This window comes from Lactuca saligna, chromosome 8 (assembly GCF_052625555.1).
Source record: "Lactuca saligna cultivar CGN05327 chromosome 8, ASM5262555v1, whole genome shotgun sequence".
Taxonomy (NCBI): Eukaryota; Viridiplantae; Streptophyta; class Magnoliopsida; order Asterales; family Asteraceae; genus Lactuca; species Lactuca saligna.
Window position 1 is genome coordinate 127,238,348 of NC_136424.1, and position 17,088 is coordinate 127,255,435.

The window sequence follows — 17,088 nt, forward strand, 5'->3', positions numbered from 1 at the left end:
AGTTTATAGTGTTACCTTGATTGTTATGTAGCAATAACAATCACAATTCCTCCTTGAATTGACTTTGGAAGGCTTAGAGTCACAAGTGTCACTCCTCTAATGGTTCACAAACACCATAAGCAATAGGATGAAGAGGAGAGAGGATGGAGGCTGCCAAAAACGTGTAGAAACCCTTACAAGAAGCTTAGCCACGTTTTTGAGCCTTAAGGGGTCTTTATATAGTTGGGCTATTAGGGTTATCTAACAAGGAAACCCTAATTTGGATGCTTAAGCCCTAAGCAACCCATAGACTCCTTTAATTAAGCCCATGGACGATTTCCTTATGGGTTTCCCATTAGAATTTGTCCATCCCTTAATACAAGGCAATCCATGGCCCAAATTGCAATTATCTTATAATTACAATTCCAGTCCCTTAAGTTTAATTAATCTCTTTTAGTCACAAAACTAATTACCAATTAATTATTGACTAATATTAATTAAACAATATGATTTCTCCTTTAATATATTATTCCCATAATATATTAATAAATCATATTTAATCCTTACTCTCCATAAATCATCCTATCAAGTTGCTTTGGTGAAGGCAACCCAAAAGGACCATGCACCATCGGGTCAAGTACATACCAAAATAGTTATGGACTTAGACACTATTCCAACAGTCTCCCACTTGGATAAGTCTAACAACTATTCTGCGTATGACTTCAGATCCCGATCTGCAATCGTAGCTTTCCAAAGCCGCTGTCAACTCTGATCATATCAGATACGCGTGTCCTTAGATAAGGGATCATATATTCCTCCATACTAGATATCGTATGAGACATGATTTCTAATCATTCTCTTTGTACTACTTCTCGATTTCCGATTTATGAAGACAGACTAATTGAACAAATCAAATTAGCCCTAGCCCGGCCGAGCATTTACATATGTCATCACTAAACCATCGAGGGGCCCAAAGATATCGCTTTTATCCTACTTTGGATAAAAGGAACGGATAAACTTTGATACAATGCTTGCTTGCACTCACTCACCGAATTACACACAACAATATGTTTTATAACACCAAGTTACTGGTGCGTTTACATATTATCAATGTGCAACCGATTCGCAAGATACAACTCACACATCTCGGTTTCAAGAATATAAGATGTTATCGTCTCACTAATCACTCGTAATACAATTCATGGAGTGATCCAAGTGAGCGTGGGTTTAATCCAATGCTCAAATCATATTCATAAGCACTCATGAACGTTGCAGCAAACATTTGCTTATGTCTAATACTCTTCTAGACAATCCACACACCAATTCACGACAGTCTTCATTCATATCTACTTCCAACATATGAACGACTGTGGCCCGTTTGAATAATTCGATTATTCTTAATAAACTCAATTATTCTGGAAGTCAAAACATGCAAGGTGAAACACAAGAATAATACTAATCCCATATGGCCTCAAACCTTTGAGTATAAACAAAACACGTTTTATTTATCACCATATCGATTACTCATTATTTGTCGTTTCGGGTAATCAACTTCGCATTTGAATTCCAACACTTGTCCCATGCTCCTAGCATGCACACAATGTTTACCTATGGTTCTTACTTTTGCGAAATAGACAAATTGAACACATTTCCAATCATTCTCATTTTACAACACCAAATCCATTTTCTTAAGTGTAAGAATGTCAAATTCTTGTTACTTATAGAATACACTAGATTCTAACACTTTATGCAACGATCCTTTTATAATGTCACTGCACCAAAGTCTCAAAGACTATTGCCAATGATATTACAAATTCCTCTATCGGAAATTGTTACAAGACAATTCCTTAGATATGATGTCTCTCACTCAAAGTACATTCCTTTGAACATCCTTTCGCATAAAGTTTCTAATCTAGACATAGATTTTACTTCCCAACATGGACACACTTCCATATTTTCTATATGACAACTCATTCTTAATAGAATCTTATCTATTCGTAATGATGTCGATATCGTCCATCCAATATGGAAACACTTCCATAATTTCCAATACTATACTTCCAACTACTCGCAAGCGACCAAGCCTCGTCGAACTTTGGATTGTCCTTTGATAGTTGTTTAATTATTTTAGTCAAAACCAATTCTAGTCCCTTTTCCCTCTAAATGCACTATACATTTGGAAAATTTTAGAATGGTCAAACATTAAAGCATTCGCAATCGATCCTATACCCGAAGCGTATGGGACACGACGCATAATGTTTTATTTGCTATGTTCTCAAAACTCGAATTGCGAAGAGGAATGCCGTAATCACAATCGAAATTTTAAGAACACACTATGTACCTTTGCCTAAATTTATTAACATTCCACAACCTAATCCTTTAGATTTGAAATGAAGCATAATATTCTCTCCCTTAATTATAGCAAAATAACCTTTCAACTCTTACAACTTCGCAAAGTATGACTCTTGTTTTCTATAATTAATATTGCCAACTATGCAATACGTGCCTTAATAATCATACAATCATAACATTTATGCTCCCACTATCATGATGATTATTATAAAACATAACACTTATGCTCCCACTAGCTTCGACATGTATTCATAAACATCTTAACTTTCAGAAAAACAATACTTATTGAATTTCTTAAGTTCATGTTTCTAATACTTAGTGCTTTGATAATCTTTTATCAAGGCTTCTTGAACTTATACACTTTTGCCTTAGATAGTTCATATGTGTGTCTTAACAATTAAGACTAATTGCCAAACCTCACAATTCAAATTATGGAAAGGGATGCCGTAACCATGATCGAATTTGAGAATGCAATTTTACAATCACTATCTTTTAAAATCTTTCTTAGTGAAAGCATTTTCTCACAATCATTTTCATGAAGGAGGAAATCTTATGACACTTAGATTTAAACGGTGTATGTGTTCCTATCCATGCGAATTTGTTAAAACCAAAGTTTACGACAAATTCAAACTCATATGGATCGAACTTTCTTAATCTTGATTTCTTGCCTTATGGTAGCACAGCTGCCCACCACGTCTTCCAAGTAGTTAAGCATCTTACCTTTTTCCTATCAATGTACCTTTCATTGATCAAGGTCCTTGCGTTTTACGCATTCAAATGAGAACTCATAGGACTCACATGCATAATTAACTCGATTGGATTGGCACAAAAACAAAATAATGTCTTTACGATAGGTTGTAAACCTCAAGTCGTGTGCTAGTGATGATCGATAAGGTTTATTTGATTTGTTCTTGAAACTTTTCGAGACCATTAAGACTCCCACTGACTCCTTGACATATAAGATTCTTTTGTTAATAAACATTTCTTGACAAACAAATTTTCAAGAGTTAGTGTAGCTTGTATCAAAACACTTCATAAATTGATCATAGTTGGTCTTTGTCTTATCCAAGACATCACAACTTTCCACATTTGATGAATGTATTAAACCTTTAATACCTTTTACTCATTGTCACAATCTTAACTTTAAGACTTGTTATTGGAGCAAAGTATGATTGTCTTCTTGATTTGACCATTTCATCAATCGTTGATTCCTCTTCTCTAACATACAATTGTATCAAGACTCACTTAGAGGATCAATTGAGATATGGTTCTTAATCATTAAGACCTATCATAAAGCATAAAAGCCACTCTCCCTTCTTCTTAGAATGGATAAACTCTTATCTTTCTGCCTATTTGATTCTTCTTATTCGTTTTGCTATTGATCTAAACCCTTTAATCAATTCAAAATTACACTTAATCTTGTAAGTATAATCATATTTACTAAACCTTTTAGTAAATCATGACGAATATCTTTGTTATTCTTATGGTGAACTTGATCAACACACAACTTTGTGTACTCGATCTCCTAGTCCTTCACTTGACACATTGTCAATGAATTTGTCTAATTTCCAAATATGAAATTTCTCATTCATCATGCAACCAAGTTGCATGATTCCAAGTTTCTGTCCAATTGAAACTTGGGCGATGAGAAACTCTCCCTATTTGGTAAATTCTTGACTTTCCATAACACAATAAGAAACAAATCCATTATTGCTAATAATTTTAACATCAATTTTTCATACACGCCATTGTAAGGATAAATAAATAAAATTTAAAATCAAAATTTATTTTATTGCGGAAAAATTTGTCCTTCACAATGCAACTCATTGAAAAACTTATGCGAATACATCTTTCTTAGCAATCTAATTCTAACTCTAAGTAGTAGCTCAAGAATCTAATCTTCGAGAAACGCAATCGAAATCCATTCCTTCACGGTTAGATTCTGCTCACTTCTTCCCTTAAGCTTCTTTTCTTTTCTTTGATCCTTCTAAACATCAATTGTAATCTTATCACATTATGTATTCAGAACCTAGAATGAAGCTTAAAAGAGTTAGTCAATGGATTTTACCTAAATTAGAGCCATACGTTTCGACTCTCCCATCTCTTAGATCTCTTAGGTAAATAGGGCAGCTTCGTCTCCAATGCCCCTTCTCTTGGCAATAAAAGCAAATTGACTCTTTTTGGAACAACACATGGAACTATTTCAGACATCGCCTTTTTCTTATGATCAAACTTTTCGATCATTGCATGTCTTTCATTGCCATTGTCTATATCCACAGAGGTCTCGAAGGCAGATTCACCAATCAACTTTGTTTTTCTATTGCGCCAAACCATTGCTGATTCAGCAACAATAAGCATATAGGTGAGATCTATAAGGGTCACGTCGCGGTTCATCATATAGTACTATCTTACGAACTCACTATATGAGTTAGGAAGTGATTGAAGAACCCAATCAACAGCCATCTCTTCACCGACAATGGATCCTATCATTCTTAGTCTATCAATGTGCGACTTCATCCCTAGGACGTGTGCACACACCGACTTTCCTTCTTTATGTTTACTTGCCAAAAGGGCTTGAGTGATATTGAACTTTTCAATTTTACAATCTTGTGGGTTAGGGAGAATAATTGGAGGAGGAGGAGGAGGAAGTGAAGCATGATTTCTTGTTCCATGATCGAATCGTGGAATATCATCTTCATGTGGAATGCTTGTTCCACGGGATTTGAGAAGACCATAGTTGTCGAACTTTGACATCGGGAGAAAAACGAATTCAAGTTAGTTGATTGATTGAGTCCTTGGTAAATCACCCAAATGAAATTCCAAGGCTAGGACCCAACACAATATCCTACAACTCGGGAGAGGGATGCCGTAACCCAAATCGCAGAACATTTGAAGGTAAGTGAATGACGATTCACTAGTTTTCACCATGAGAAACGAAAAAGAAATTTAAGTTTTAAATCTATGAAAACTCCTAGATCCTTTGAGATTCATTGAACATTTCAATGGCATGTTTAAATCTCGATATGCCCCTCTTGTTTGTGACTGGGATGCCGAGGATCACAAAGCGGGTGTGAATAACCATGCAAACTACATGGTGCCCTCACATGTTACAATCACCTATTCGATGTGCCGGTAAACCACACACGCTCCACCGAACTATGACAAACATTGAGTCACCCTTTGCTACCTTTGCTTAGAACCATTTAGTGTGCCGGTAAACCACACACGCTCCACTAACGTCTTCGCAAGGGCACAAAGTGTAATTTCATGGAATTGCATCAATTCACTTTTGCCTAAGTAACTAAGATTGGGAATTTGAAAAACATTTAGTTACTTTGTATTTCATTATACTTATGATGGAAGGTTTCGTCCTATCCTACCCGTTCGGCTAACGACCCTCCACTAGTCAAGAGTGCGGTGGGTAAGAGTGGATACCCATTCAATCGCCATTTTATAGGCAATTTCCTTAAACACCCCTTATGGACCAGCTTCGTGAATGAGGCCTACTAACGGTAAGACTGACTTTTACTCATACATATATATAATGTTAGACTTTCAATCTTATATATAGTATAGGGTGTATTTTATACTTTTAAAATACTATGTGGTTAACTTTAATAATTACACTTTTAATTCAATTAAATTGTTAACCTAAACTTTTATGGATTTATTAAACCTCTTTTAATTATACTCCTTAATTAATTAATAAAACCATAAAGGGGTGATTTGAACTTTTCAAAACATTACTAGAGTTTTAGAATTTAACATTTCTAATTAACCTTTTAATCAACCTTTAAATTCCAAAACTTGAGGGCAAGTTTTGAAACCTTTTTTCAAAACATTAGGGTTTTAACTATTTAAATTTCAAAACAACAAAACTTTTGGGGTTCAAATTTAAACTATAAAACCTAAAGGGATTAATTTGAAACTATTCCAAACTTTGTCAAGAATATTCTAGATTACATAATTCAAATAAGGCAATTAACTATAATTGGTGGTTATCTAATTAGATCTAGTTCAAATTCTTGCAAGATAATGATCAAATAATTTCCATAATTTCACATATATCAAATAAGGTAACAATTATCTAATTAGATGACCAAAATCTTTTATTTTGACAAGGATAATCATAAGGGATTAATAAAATTCGAATTTTATTAAGTTTAAACAATTATGGTAATTATCCTAAGTCATAATAGGTAAAAATCCCGCAAATCCGCCTGTCAGACGAGTTGACTCGTCGAGTCAGCCTTGGACTCGTCGAGTCTGCATGGACTCGGCGAGTTCAGCCATGGACTCGGCGAGTCCAGCCTCCAGAATCCAAAAAATCGAATTTTCCAGTTATATCAAGCATCAATACAATAGAAACCAATCTAGGCTCTGTACCACTGTTGGGTTTTGGTCATAAGACATCCTATGTGCTCATACAAACCCTAATGCTTGGATCTAGGTTTCTCTATTGTACATGCTTTGAATCCAAGACTATAAACCCTAATTCTAGCATACATATAATCATATTAACATGAGAATAAGTTTATAGTGTTACCTTGATTGTTATGTAGCAATAACAATCACAATTCCTCCTTGAATTGACTTTGGAAGGCTTAGAGTCACAAGTGTCACTCCTCTAATGGTTCACAAACACCATAAGTAATAGGATGAAGAGGAGAGAGGATGGAGGCTGCCAAAAACGTGTAGAAACCCTTACAAGAAGCTTAGCCACGTTTTTGAGCCTTAAGGGGTCTTTATATAGTTGGGCTATTAGGGTTATCTAACAAGGAAACCATAATTTGGATGCTTAAGCCCTAAGCAACCCATAGACTCCTTTAATTAAGCCCATGGACGATTTCCTTATGGGTTTCCCATTAGAATTCGTCCATCCCTTAATACAAGGCAATCCATGGCCCAAATTGCAATTATCTTATAATTACAATTCCAGTCCCTTAAGTTTAATTAATCTCTTTTAGTCACAAAACTAATTACCAATTAATTATTGACTAATATTAATTAAACAATATGATTTCTCCTTTAATATATTATTCCCATAATATATTAATAAATCATATTTAATCCTTACTCTCCATAAATCATCCTATCAAGTTGCTTTGGTGAAGGCAACCCAAAAGGACCATGCACCATCGGGTCAAGTACATACCAAAATAGTTATGGACTTAGACACTATTCCAACAAAATCGAGGTAATTTTCTTCAACTACTAAAACTTCTAGCATCTTATAATGATGAAGTTGCAAATGTTAGATTAGAGAAATCTCCTTATAATTCAAAGTATACTTCTGGAGATATTCAAAAAGAAATTCTTAGTATTATTGAAAATAAAGTTCAGAGGCATATTCGTAGTGAAGTCGGGGATTCATACTTTTTTGTCATGGTTGGTGACTCACGAGTTGAGTTTATAAAGAGAAAATGACCAATAGTTTTGAGATTTGTTGATGCAGAAGGGATCATACGGGAAAGGTTCTTGGATTTGGTTCATGTTAGGGACACATTATCATTAACCTTGAAAACAAATATGTGGACCCAACTTTTGCACTATCAGTTTGATGTTAGTAAAATCCATGGCCAATGTTATGATGGTGCTAGTAATATGAGAGGGGAATGGAATGGATTGCAGGCACTTATTCTTAAGGATTGTCCTCATGCGTATTATGTTCACTGCTTCGCTCACAGATTACAACTAGCATTTCGCTCACAGATTACAACTAGCATTGGTGGCTGCTTCAAAGGAAATTATTCCTATACACCAATTTTTTACAAACTTAATTTTTATAATTAATGTAGTTTGTGCTTCTAGTAAACGACATGATGAGTTACAAAAAGCAATGGCAACTAATATTGAACATTTATTGGAACTTGGTGAAATCGAATCAGGTAAAGGATTGAATCAAGTTGGGACATTAATAAGAGCTGGTGATATACGTTGGGGTTCTCATTTTCGTTCGATTTGCAGTTTGCTTAACATGTTTGATTGTACTCGTGTTGTTCTCTAGGGAATAATTGATGATGTATCTACTACTTATTCTCAACACGGAGATGTTGATGCAACTTACTGTTTCCTGAAATCATTTGAGTTTGTTATTATTCTTCACTTTATAAAAGAAGTAATGGGAAAAACGGATATACTTTCTCAAGCTCTACAAAAGAAATCCAAGATATTCTTAATGCCATGGAGTTGGTTTCAGCAACAAAGGAGAGCCTAAATGATTTCAGGAACAACGGATGGGATTCTTTATTTGCATAGGTAAAGTTATTTTGTGAGAAACATCAAGTAGATATGTCGGATATGAAAGCTCTATATATTTCTACTCGATACTGGCCTCGAAAAATGATAATCATGTTACTTTTGAACATTTTTATCGAGTAGATTTGTTTACATCCACATTGGACAAACAATTACATGAGTTGAATAGTAGATTCAATGATTAAGCGATGGAGTTGTTAAGTCTTAGTTCTACTTTAGTTTCAAAAGAACACCCTAAAATGATTAACATTGATCAGATTTGTCTTCTCGTTGAAAAGTATTATCCTAAAGATTTTATGGAGCAAGAGAGAATTTAATTACGATATCAATTGGAGATCTTTAATACCGATATGATAAAGAATCCCAAGCTAAGTGGTGCATCAACTATTGCTGATCTATGCAAGTGTCTTGTAGAAACTCAGAAACGTAAGACATATTATTTGCTTGATAGAGTGGTTCGGTTAATCTTGACACTTCCAGTTTCTACCGCAACAACAGAGAAGGGCTTTTCAGTAATGAAAATATTCAAGAACCGCCTTCGCAGTAAGATGTCAGATGACTTTCTCGCAAACAACTTGGTTGTTTACATAGAAAGAGAAATTGCTGAAAACATTGATACGAAGTCAGTAATTGATGGATTTAAAGACTTTAAAGGTTGTAGGGTTGAGTTGTAATTCTCCTTTTAGGTATTTTTTGTGTTTAGTTGCTGAAAAAAAATTGTTTTTTTTATGTGTAAGAACCGTAATTATAAATATTTTTGGTGTTTAATTGCTGGAAAAAATAGTTACTTTATGTGTAAAAACGTTAAATTTAGTTTTTTAATACTTTCGGCCCCAAATGAATCGTTCAAGCTCCGCCCCTGACTTCAAACTTTGTCAAATTTATATATGAATACAACTATTTGGTCTGAGTTTAATAATAAAATCACAAATTTAGAAATGCAAAAAAAATGTATTCTTAACTAATAATTAGATATCATCGTTGTCATTATCAATGCTATATAGATCCATAAGTAAAAGCAAATCCAATAGGGATTCTTAATTTAAGAATCAAGTACGAAATATTTATAATCAAGGGGTTAAGTCTAGAGTAAACAATAATATAGGGACTATTTGGTAACTAATTCAAAAATAATATAATTAATGTGAAGTAGGTTTCCAACAATCCAAAGAGTCGTCGTAATAAGCAAACACGGTGACCTCATGATGAGTTTAAAAGAGTAGCGGTTAAAACATCAGGGGCAAAATCGTCATAATTTGAATCTTAAAAAAGCTTTTTGAAATCTGCCAGCTCGTTTCCGTCCCCATTGTTTGGCCTCTGCTTCCCCTGATATAGTGCGAGCTTCAGTGTTTTGGAAAGAGAAAATCATCACTTCTAGAGAGAGAAATCGATCTCGTTTCTCTTCTCTGAGTTTGATTTCTGTTCGTAATCAAACAGATAAGGTTTACATTTATGGCAAGCAGTTACTTCGGTGTGTTGGTATCAGATCCATGGCTACAGAATCAATTTACTCAAGTCGAGCTTCGAAGCTTGAAATCTCATGTAAGTAACTAAGATTCATATGTTAATCGGTGTTTTTAAAATGTTGCGATCCTGTTACATAGGTAATCCGTGTGAAATTTCATTGCATCCGACTTTTTTCTGGTTTAGAATTTATTTTTTTGGTCTGATGATATGCTGTTCTTCTGTTTGTTTTTTTACTTGGTGATCAGTTTCTGACGATGAGGAGGGAAAGTGGAAGTCTCACGCTTGGCGATTTGCCATCGAAAATGTCCAAACTGAAAAACGTTGGAGAGAATCTTACAGAGGAAGAACGAACTGCGTTCCTTCACGATTCTTATCAAAATTTGGGCGATGAAGTTGATTTCGAACTCTTTCTTCGGGTGAATAATTATACAAACCTTACATACTTATTAACATATATATTGGTGGTTGTGTTAAAGTATGCAAGGTGTTCTCGTAGATTCTGGATCTCATTTTAGCTAATTACATGATCTTCCAAACATCAGTAATCAGGAACCTGAGTCTGATTGGCAATCCAGATGGATTAGTTCACATCAGAGTTTGTGTGGTTGTATCCGTAGACAGAATTGATGGATCTACATAATTCATATATATATTTTTTTGAAATTGTATTTTGTGTTAATATCATCAGTTCGAATCTCTCTGTAGAATTACTATCTGTGTGAATTAAATTAACATAAAGTAGGAATACAGAGCTTTACACACTTTCACTCTCTCACCTAATAATTGTTTATTTGAAGTAAAGCATTAAACAACTTGTCTCCTCACATGAAGTAAGAAACTTTACAGTTAAACTAAAAGAGCGGTTTCATTTTCATATCTACCTTCATTTTTAAATTTTTTTTTTTAAAATCATTTATCGCCCAAAAGTTCCAGGCAATTAAAGGTGAGCAACATTCATCCTATGTTTCCTGTTCGTCTACATCTGTTGACTTTTAATTTGACAAATTAGTAATAAAACTAAGTCAATCTTTATTTATCTTGACAGCTATAAATAACATACTTTATCTGATGACAGGTTTACTTGAATCTTCAAGCTCATGCAACCTCAAGGATGGGAAAGGGTGCTAAAAACTCATCAGCATTTTTGAAATCTCCCACATCTACACTCCTTCACACCATTAGTGAATCCGAGAAAGCTTCTTATGTTGGACACATCAATAATTACCTTGGAGAAGATAACTTTCTGAAGAAGTTTCTACCCATAGACCCTTCAACAAATGATCTGTTTGAGGTTGCAAAAGATGGAGTTCTTATCTGGTGATCTTCTGGCCTAAAGCTGCTTACCAATCTTGCTATAATTAGATACAATTTGCTTTTGCTAACTAGAACTTTCTTCTTACACTTGCAGTAAACTTATTAATGTAGCAGTCCCAGGGACAATTGATGAAAGAGCCATTAATACCAAAACAGTCCTTAATCCATGGGAAAGAAATGAAAACCACACCTTATGCCTTAACTCTGCTAAAGCTATAGGATGCACAGTGGTTAACATAGGAACACAGGACTTCATTGAAGGAAGGGTGAGTATTTCTTGTTAAAAAAACCTCTGTTTTCCTTCATCCTAGAAGTAACATTTTTCTTTTGTTTCAGAGGCATCTTGTGCTTGGAGTGATATCTCAAATAATAAAAGTAAGTTGATTTCATCAATGACTAATTTGTCCATTTTGAATCATATACTTAATCCTGTAGAATTCTCCATTTTTCTCCAGATACAATTACTAGCAGATCTTGATTTGAAGAAAACACCTCAATTGGTGGAACTTGTTGGTGATAATCAAGATGTGGAGGAGCTTATGAGTCTACCACCAGAGAAGATTTTGCTTAGATGGATGAATTTTCATCTAAAGAAGACAGAATACAAGAAAACAGTGACAAATTTCTCATCTGATGTAAAGGTAAACACCATAATAATATGGTCTATAAATAATCTGTATTTCATTTAAGATTAAGGAGTTTAATATAGTGATTAATATTCAATTTGTACAGGATGGAGAGGCTTATTCTTACCTCTTAAATGTTCTTGCTCCTGAACATAGTAATCCATCAACTTTGGTTGTTAAAGATCCTTTAAAAAGAGCAAATTTAGTTCTTGAACATGCTGATAGAATGGGTTGCAAGAGATACTTAACAGCTAAAGACATTGTAGAAGGCTCTCCCAATCTTAACCTTGCATTTGTTGCTCATATTTTCCAACACAGGTGAGTTTTTCATTTCACAAAACCAAAAAAAAAAAAATCAAAATTTGTTATTGAATATTGATTTCACATTTTTATCTGTAGGAATGGATTATCTACCCCAGAAAAACCAGTATCTTTCCTTGAAATTTCACCAGATGAAGCCCAAATCACTAGAGAAGAAAGTGCTTTTCGTTTCTGGATAAATAGTCTTGGAGTTGCATCATATATAAACAATGTCTTTGAAGATGTCAGAAATGGGTGAGTATCATTAATAATTAATAATTAATAACTATTATTAATTATCATATAATTAATGATAATGAAAGTACATTACTACTATTTAGGTGGGTACTACTGGAGGCACTTGACAAAGTATCACCAGGAATTGTTAATTGGAAAATTGCAAATAAGCCCCCGATTAAAATGCCCTTCAGAAAAGTAGAAAACTGTAACCAAGTTGTTAAAATTGGGAAACAGTTGAAGTTCTCATTGGTGAATGTAGCTGGAAATGATATTGTTCAAGGGAATAAAAAACTAATACTTGGTAACTTTCATTTATACTCATATACTTGATACACTTTGAAAATGGCAAATTGGTAATTTTACTTTCTTTTCCAGCTTATTTATGGCAATTGATGCGATTCAACATCTTACAACTTCTCAAGTACTTAAGATCTTATTCACTCGGGAAGGAATTCACTGATGCTGATATTTTAGACTGGGCTAATACCAAAGTCAGAAGCACTGGAAGCCAGAGTTGTATGAAGAGCTTCAAGGTTTTTTAAAAATAAACTCTATATTATAATATTATAATTTTAAATTAAATATATTTTTATATTGGTTTTGTTTATTCAGGACAAGAGTTTATCAGATGGAATATTTTTCCTTGAACTACTTAGTGCTGTGCAGCCTCGTGTTGTTAATTGGCGCCTCGTTACAAAAGGCCAGACTGGTATATACATATATGCTTTAAAAAAAATTAATTTTTTACTTTGATTTATTGATTTTAATTGTTTTTTTTTTTTTTTAAATCAGAGGAGGAGAAACAAATGAATGCAACATATATCATCAGTATAGCAAGGAAAATCGGGTGTTCGATATTTTTGCTACCCGAAGACATAATGGAGGTACAATATTTATAATTTTTTTAAATAGGAAATTTTATTTTGAAAAATATATGAAAGTACGATGCTATGTTTTGTTCAGGTAAATCAGAAAATGATCCTGACATTGACAGCAAGTATAATGTATTGGTTTTTCAAACAACCAATGGATGAACAAAGACCATGTGGATCATCAGATAGTGAAAATGGTAATCAACTTGAAACAAGCTCAAACTCAACAACGTATGACACAGAGTCTGAATCATCAACAGACTGAGATTGGAAAAAAAAAAAAACGGATACGTTTTCACTTTTCAGTTTGAATATTTCGTGTAGAGTATTTTTTTTTTTTTATTTTATTAAAAAAAAAGGAAAATTTTATTTTGTGTATTTTTCATTTTTATTTTGCTGCACTAAATTTTTGTATTAAGATCAGTCGAGTGCAGATTTGGTAAAACAAAGGTATTGGTGTATTTGTATATAGTTATAGAATTGGATTTTATTTGGAAATGGCATTTTGGTTATTTAGATTGTTTTTGGATATATATATATATATATATATATATATATATATATATATATATATATATATATATATATATATATATAAGCATCTTTTATAAGGTGGTTGTCAATTTGTAAGTGAATAATGTGGGATATTATTTGAAAATTTTGAGAAAGAAGTGGTGAAACTTTTCTTCATGTGGTCCAAGAAAGAAAGGGCATGGGCATGTGATTAGTTAGCCGAGGAGTCTTTGTATTAGAAGCAATGGATGTTTGTCAACCGACAGGCAAAGATCAAATATCTGGTCCACCATGTGTTTGTTTCCAAACACTTCCATACACAACAAATCTTGCTTATTCTAACTCTTAAGGATTATAAATGCAAGGGATTTACTTTTAATTAATTTTTGACGTTTTGTTTAAGAACATATATTTTCATAAATGGGTCTCACACTTGTCTTGGGCAGTTCGGTCTTTGGCTAGTTCGACTCGGTTTTAACAATCTTTGTGGTTGGTTTCGGTTTGGGTTTTGATGGGCGGTTTGTTTTATAACATTAATATAAAAAATTTCAATATTTCATTACATTAATATAAAGAAACTTTAATATTTAATTAATATACAAAACTTTGAAATTGATTCATGATTGCATTAGTTGCAAAAACATAAATATATCATTGAAAAGGCATATCGGGAGGGAACTTCAATCGTTATAAGTGTCGTCGCGAAAAGGGTATCATTGGTCAGGAGTGACGTTGGACAATGTACTTGTTGCGTAATTTGCATATCATTCTTGAGTGTCGACAATGAAGTCTTCATCGGTTTCTTCAACATCGGTGTTAGTATATGACACTCATTTGATATTTTGTTGTTTAATAAATGTTCAACCATTAGGCAAAGAGACTTCCATCTGGTCAGCATATTCGCGACTATTCTTAAAGCTCTTTGTCATTTTTGTTTGCAAACACATTTCCATTTTTCATGTTCAATTGGTTCGATTATGAAAATTGCCTCATTCAATCTTCTTAATTTTAAAAGATGGGTTTCCATTATTAAGACACTCTTTTGAACCGTCAAGTTAAAAATATAACATCAATAACACACTTTAAAAAAATGTTCATCTAGTGATAAGAATATACTTTATTTTTTTATATTAAAAGGGTTTATTAATCTCATTGAAATATCATATATGTTCACTCTATGTGGGTGAGGAAAAATTTAAAAAAAACAAGAATTCGTTTTGACTGATATTTTTTATGGTTTTGCTCTTGTTTGTGGTGTTTTATTATAGCTTTCAACATTAAATCTAAATGAAACCTTTTATTTTTTCTAAAACAAAGATAAAGATGCCGAATATAGTTATTGTTGGCAAAATGCATATAAAAAATTATTTGTAAGATGCTCAAATATTGTGGCAGGTAAAGAACATTTATCAAGTCTAATTTGACAATGTTTTTAACAAGGAAACATTAAAAACTTAGATTAGATTCTAAACATAGATTGGAGTTTTCTTTGGTTTTTAAATCAATCTAAGATATCAAACCAACTTAGAAATATAGTCTTTCTTTTCGTTTCGAATAAATCAACTATTTTATTCAGATTCTAATGTTCAAAACCATTAAGAATAATATAAACAACAACAAAAAGAAGATGAGAATTATGAGTCAAAAAAAAAAAAAATTGCTCAAATGTAAACAAAAACCGAGTCTTAAAATAATATAATGACATTATTATGTATCAAATTACTTTAACCATGAAAGCTAAAACTAGATTCCAAAAATAAATTTGTCATATGCGAGGGTTTTTGTCGGAAAAACAATTAAGGGTGTTTCCATAAAAAATAAAATAATAATAATAATAATAATAATAATAATAATAATAATAATAAATTGGAGGGTTTTTTTTTTTTTTTTTTGTCTAAAAACAAAAATTTCTGGTAAACATGCTAAGATGGCCGAATCGAAAATGCATATCGAGTGTTTTATGATTACTATATTACTATTTTTGAATTTCAGAAATTTGACGATTCCTAAATTTATTTCCGATTCTGCAAGCCTTAGTAGGCATCTTAAATTCAATAATGCAATTTCCTAGAATATATGTGCCATTGCTTCGGTTCTGCACCAGTTTGAATTAGGGATGGCAAAAAAACCCGAACCCGACGGGGAAACCCGAAACCCGATCATTTCGGGTCGGGTAACGGGTCGTTATCGGGTTTTTTATCGGGTTCGGGGCAGGGAGTGGGTTAACCTTGCCTCGCCCCGCCCCGCCCCGATTATATATATATATATATATATATATATATATATATATATATATATGTTCAAAAAAATTTGCTGTTAATTGTACACGTTCAAATATTAAATACTTATCGTGGACAATTTTTTTGGTTATTAACAATCTGGTGTTAATGATCATTTTTATGTGTTTTGACGTATTAAACAAAACTTAAATCAAATAATTTTTTATGTAACGTCTAATTTATTTTATTAAAGTGATGCATCATGTTTTTAATTTAAAAGAGTTGCTAGAACATGTATATTTTATAAGACATTGGGGTACCCTAAAAGAGAATAAAGATTTCGTTATCAGTTGTTGTAAACCCGATAAGATACCCGAAACCCAACGGGGAAACCCGAAACCCAATGGGGCGCCCCGATAAGATACCCGAAAGTTATCGGGACGGGTTTGAGAATCCATGCCCCGCCCCGAACCCGCCCCATTTCCATTCCTAGTTTGAATAGGCAATACATCGACATTTTTTTTGGACTTGTCCTAATTATTTCAAAGTAAACTACATTATTATTATCAATTAGACTACACCTAAGCTATTACTTGAGTTTAACTTATACTTAGTAGCTTTAATAGTTTTGTTTAATCTATAATTACTCAATAGCACAACATAAATCAGTTATTAATTGAAAACTAATATATTTGATTACTAAGCAAATAGTAGTCACACAAAACAATCGGCTAGTAGGATCCTTATCATATGTAAGGATCAAACCGGACCAATCAACATGGGTACAACTTTGGCTTCCCAACATTTTAAACGGTAACATGTAAAAAAAAATTAATTTTATCTATAAATACTCTCTCAAACATAAAAATTTTACCAAACATTATTTCTCATCTTCAATATATTTTCAACTTTTAAAAAAAAATCATTTTTCCTTTCAACCAACTATGG

The 17,088-nt window shown here is 33.0% G+C and overlaps 2 protein-coding genes across 2 annotated transcripts; both read left to right on the top strand.

The window, feature by feature from the left end:
• The first annotated feature begins 8,939 nt into the window (after positions 1-8,939).
• Positions 8,940-9,263, top strand: LOC145010083 (uncharacterized). Its single transcript, XM_078968670.1, has one exon. The coding sequence runs from the start codon at positions 8,940-8,942 to the stop codon at positions 9,261-9,263; it is 324 nt and encodes a 107-aa protein (XP_078824796.1).
• Positions 9,264-9,890: 627 nt separating this feature from the next.
• On the top strand, positions 9,891-13,924 carry LOC145009181 (Actin binding Calponin homology (CH) domain-containing protein). The gene is made up of 13 exons (XM_078967861.1): positions 9,891-10,131; positions 10,302-10,472; positions 11,132-11,373; positions 11,465-11,636; positions 11,707-11,745; positions 11,826-12,011; positions 12,103-12,314; positions 12,396-12,551; positions 12,638-12,837; positions 12,912-13,069; positions 13,149-13,245; positions 13,329-13,420; positions 13,500-13,924. Exons 1-13 carry the CDS (start codon positions 10,042-10,044, stop codon positions 13,671-13,673), a joined length of 1,989 nt encoding a protein of 662 aa, XP_078823987.1. The 5' UTR covers positions 9,891-10,041; the 3' UTR covers positions 13,674-13,924.
• The last annotated feature ends 3,164 nt before the right edge of the window (positions 13,925-17,088 follow it).

What these genes read in the sequence shown, in the direction of transcription:
- LOC145010083 (XM_078968670.1), top strand. Translation starts at nt 8,940, where the DNA reads ATGATAAAGAATCCCAAGCTAAGTGGTGCATCAACTATTGCTGATCTA.
- LOC145009181 (XM_078967861.1), top strand. Translation starts at nt 10,042, where the DNA reads ATGGCAAGCAGTTACTTCGGTGTGTTGGTATCAGATCCATGGCTACAG. An exon ending in ATTTCGAACTCTTTCTTCGG is followed by an intron (nt 10,473 to 11,131) that starts GTGAATAATTAT and finishes ATCTGATGACAG; the next exon opens with GTTTACTTGAATCTTCAAGC. An exon ending in ATTTCTCATCTGATGTAAAG is followed by an intron (nt 12,012 to 12,102) that starts GTAAACACCATA and finishes CAATTTGTACAG; the next exon opens with GATGGAGAGGCTTATTCTTA.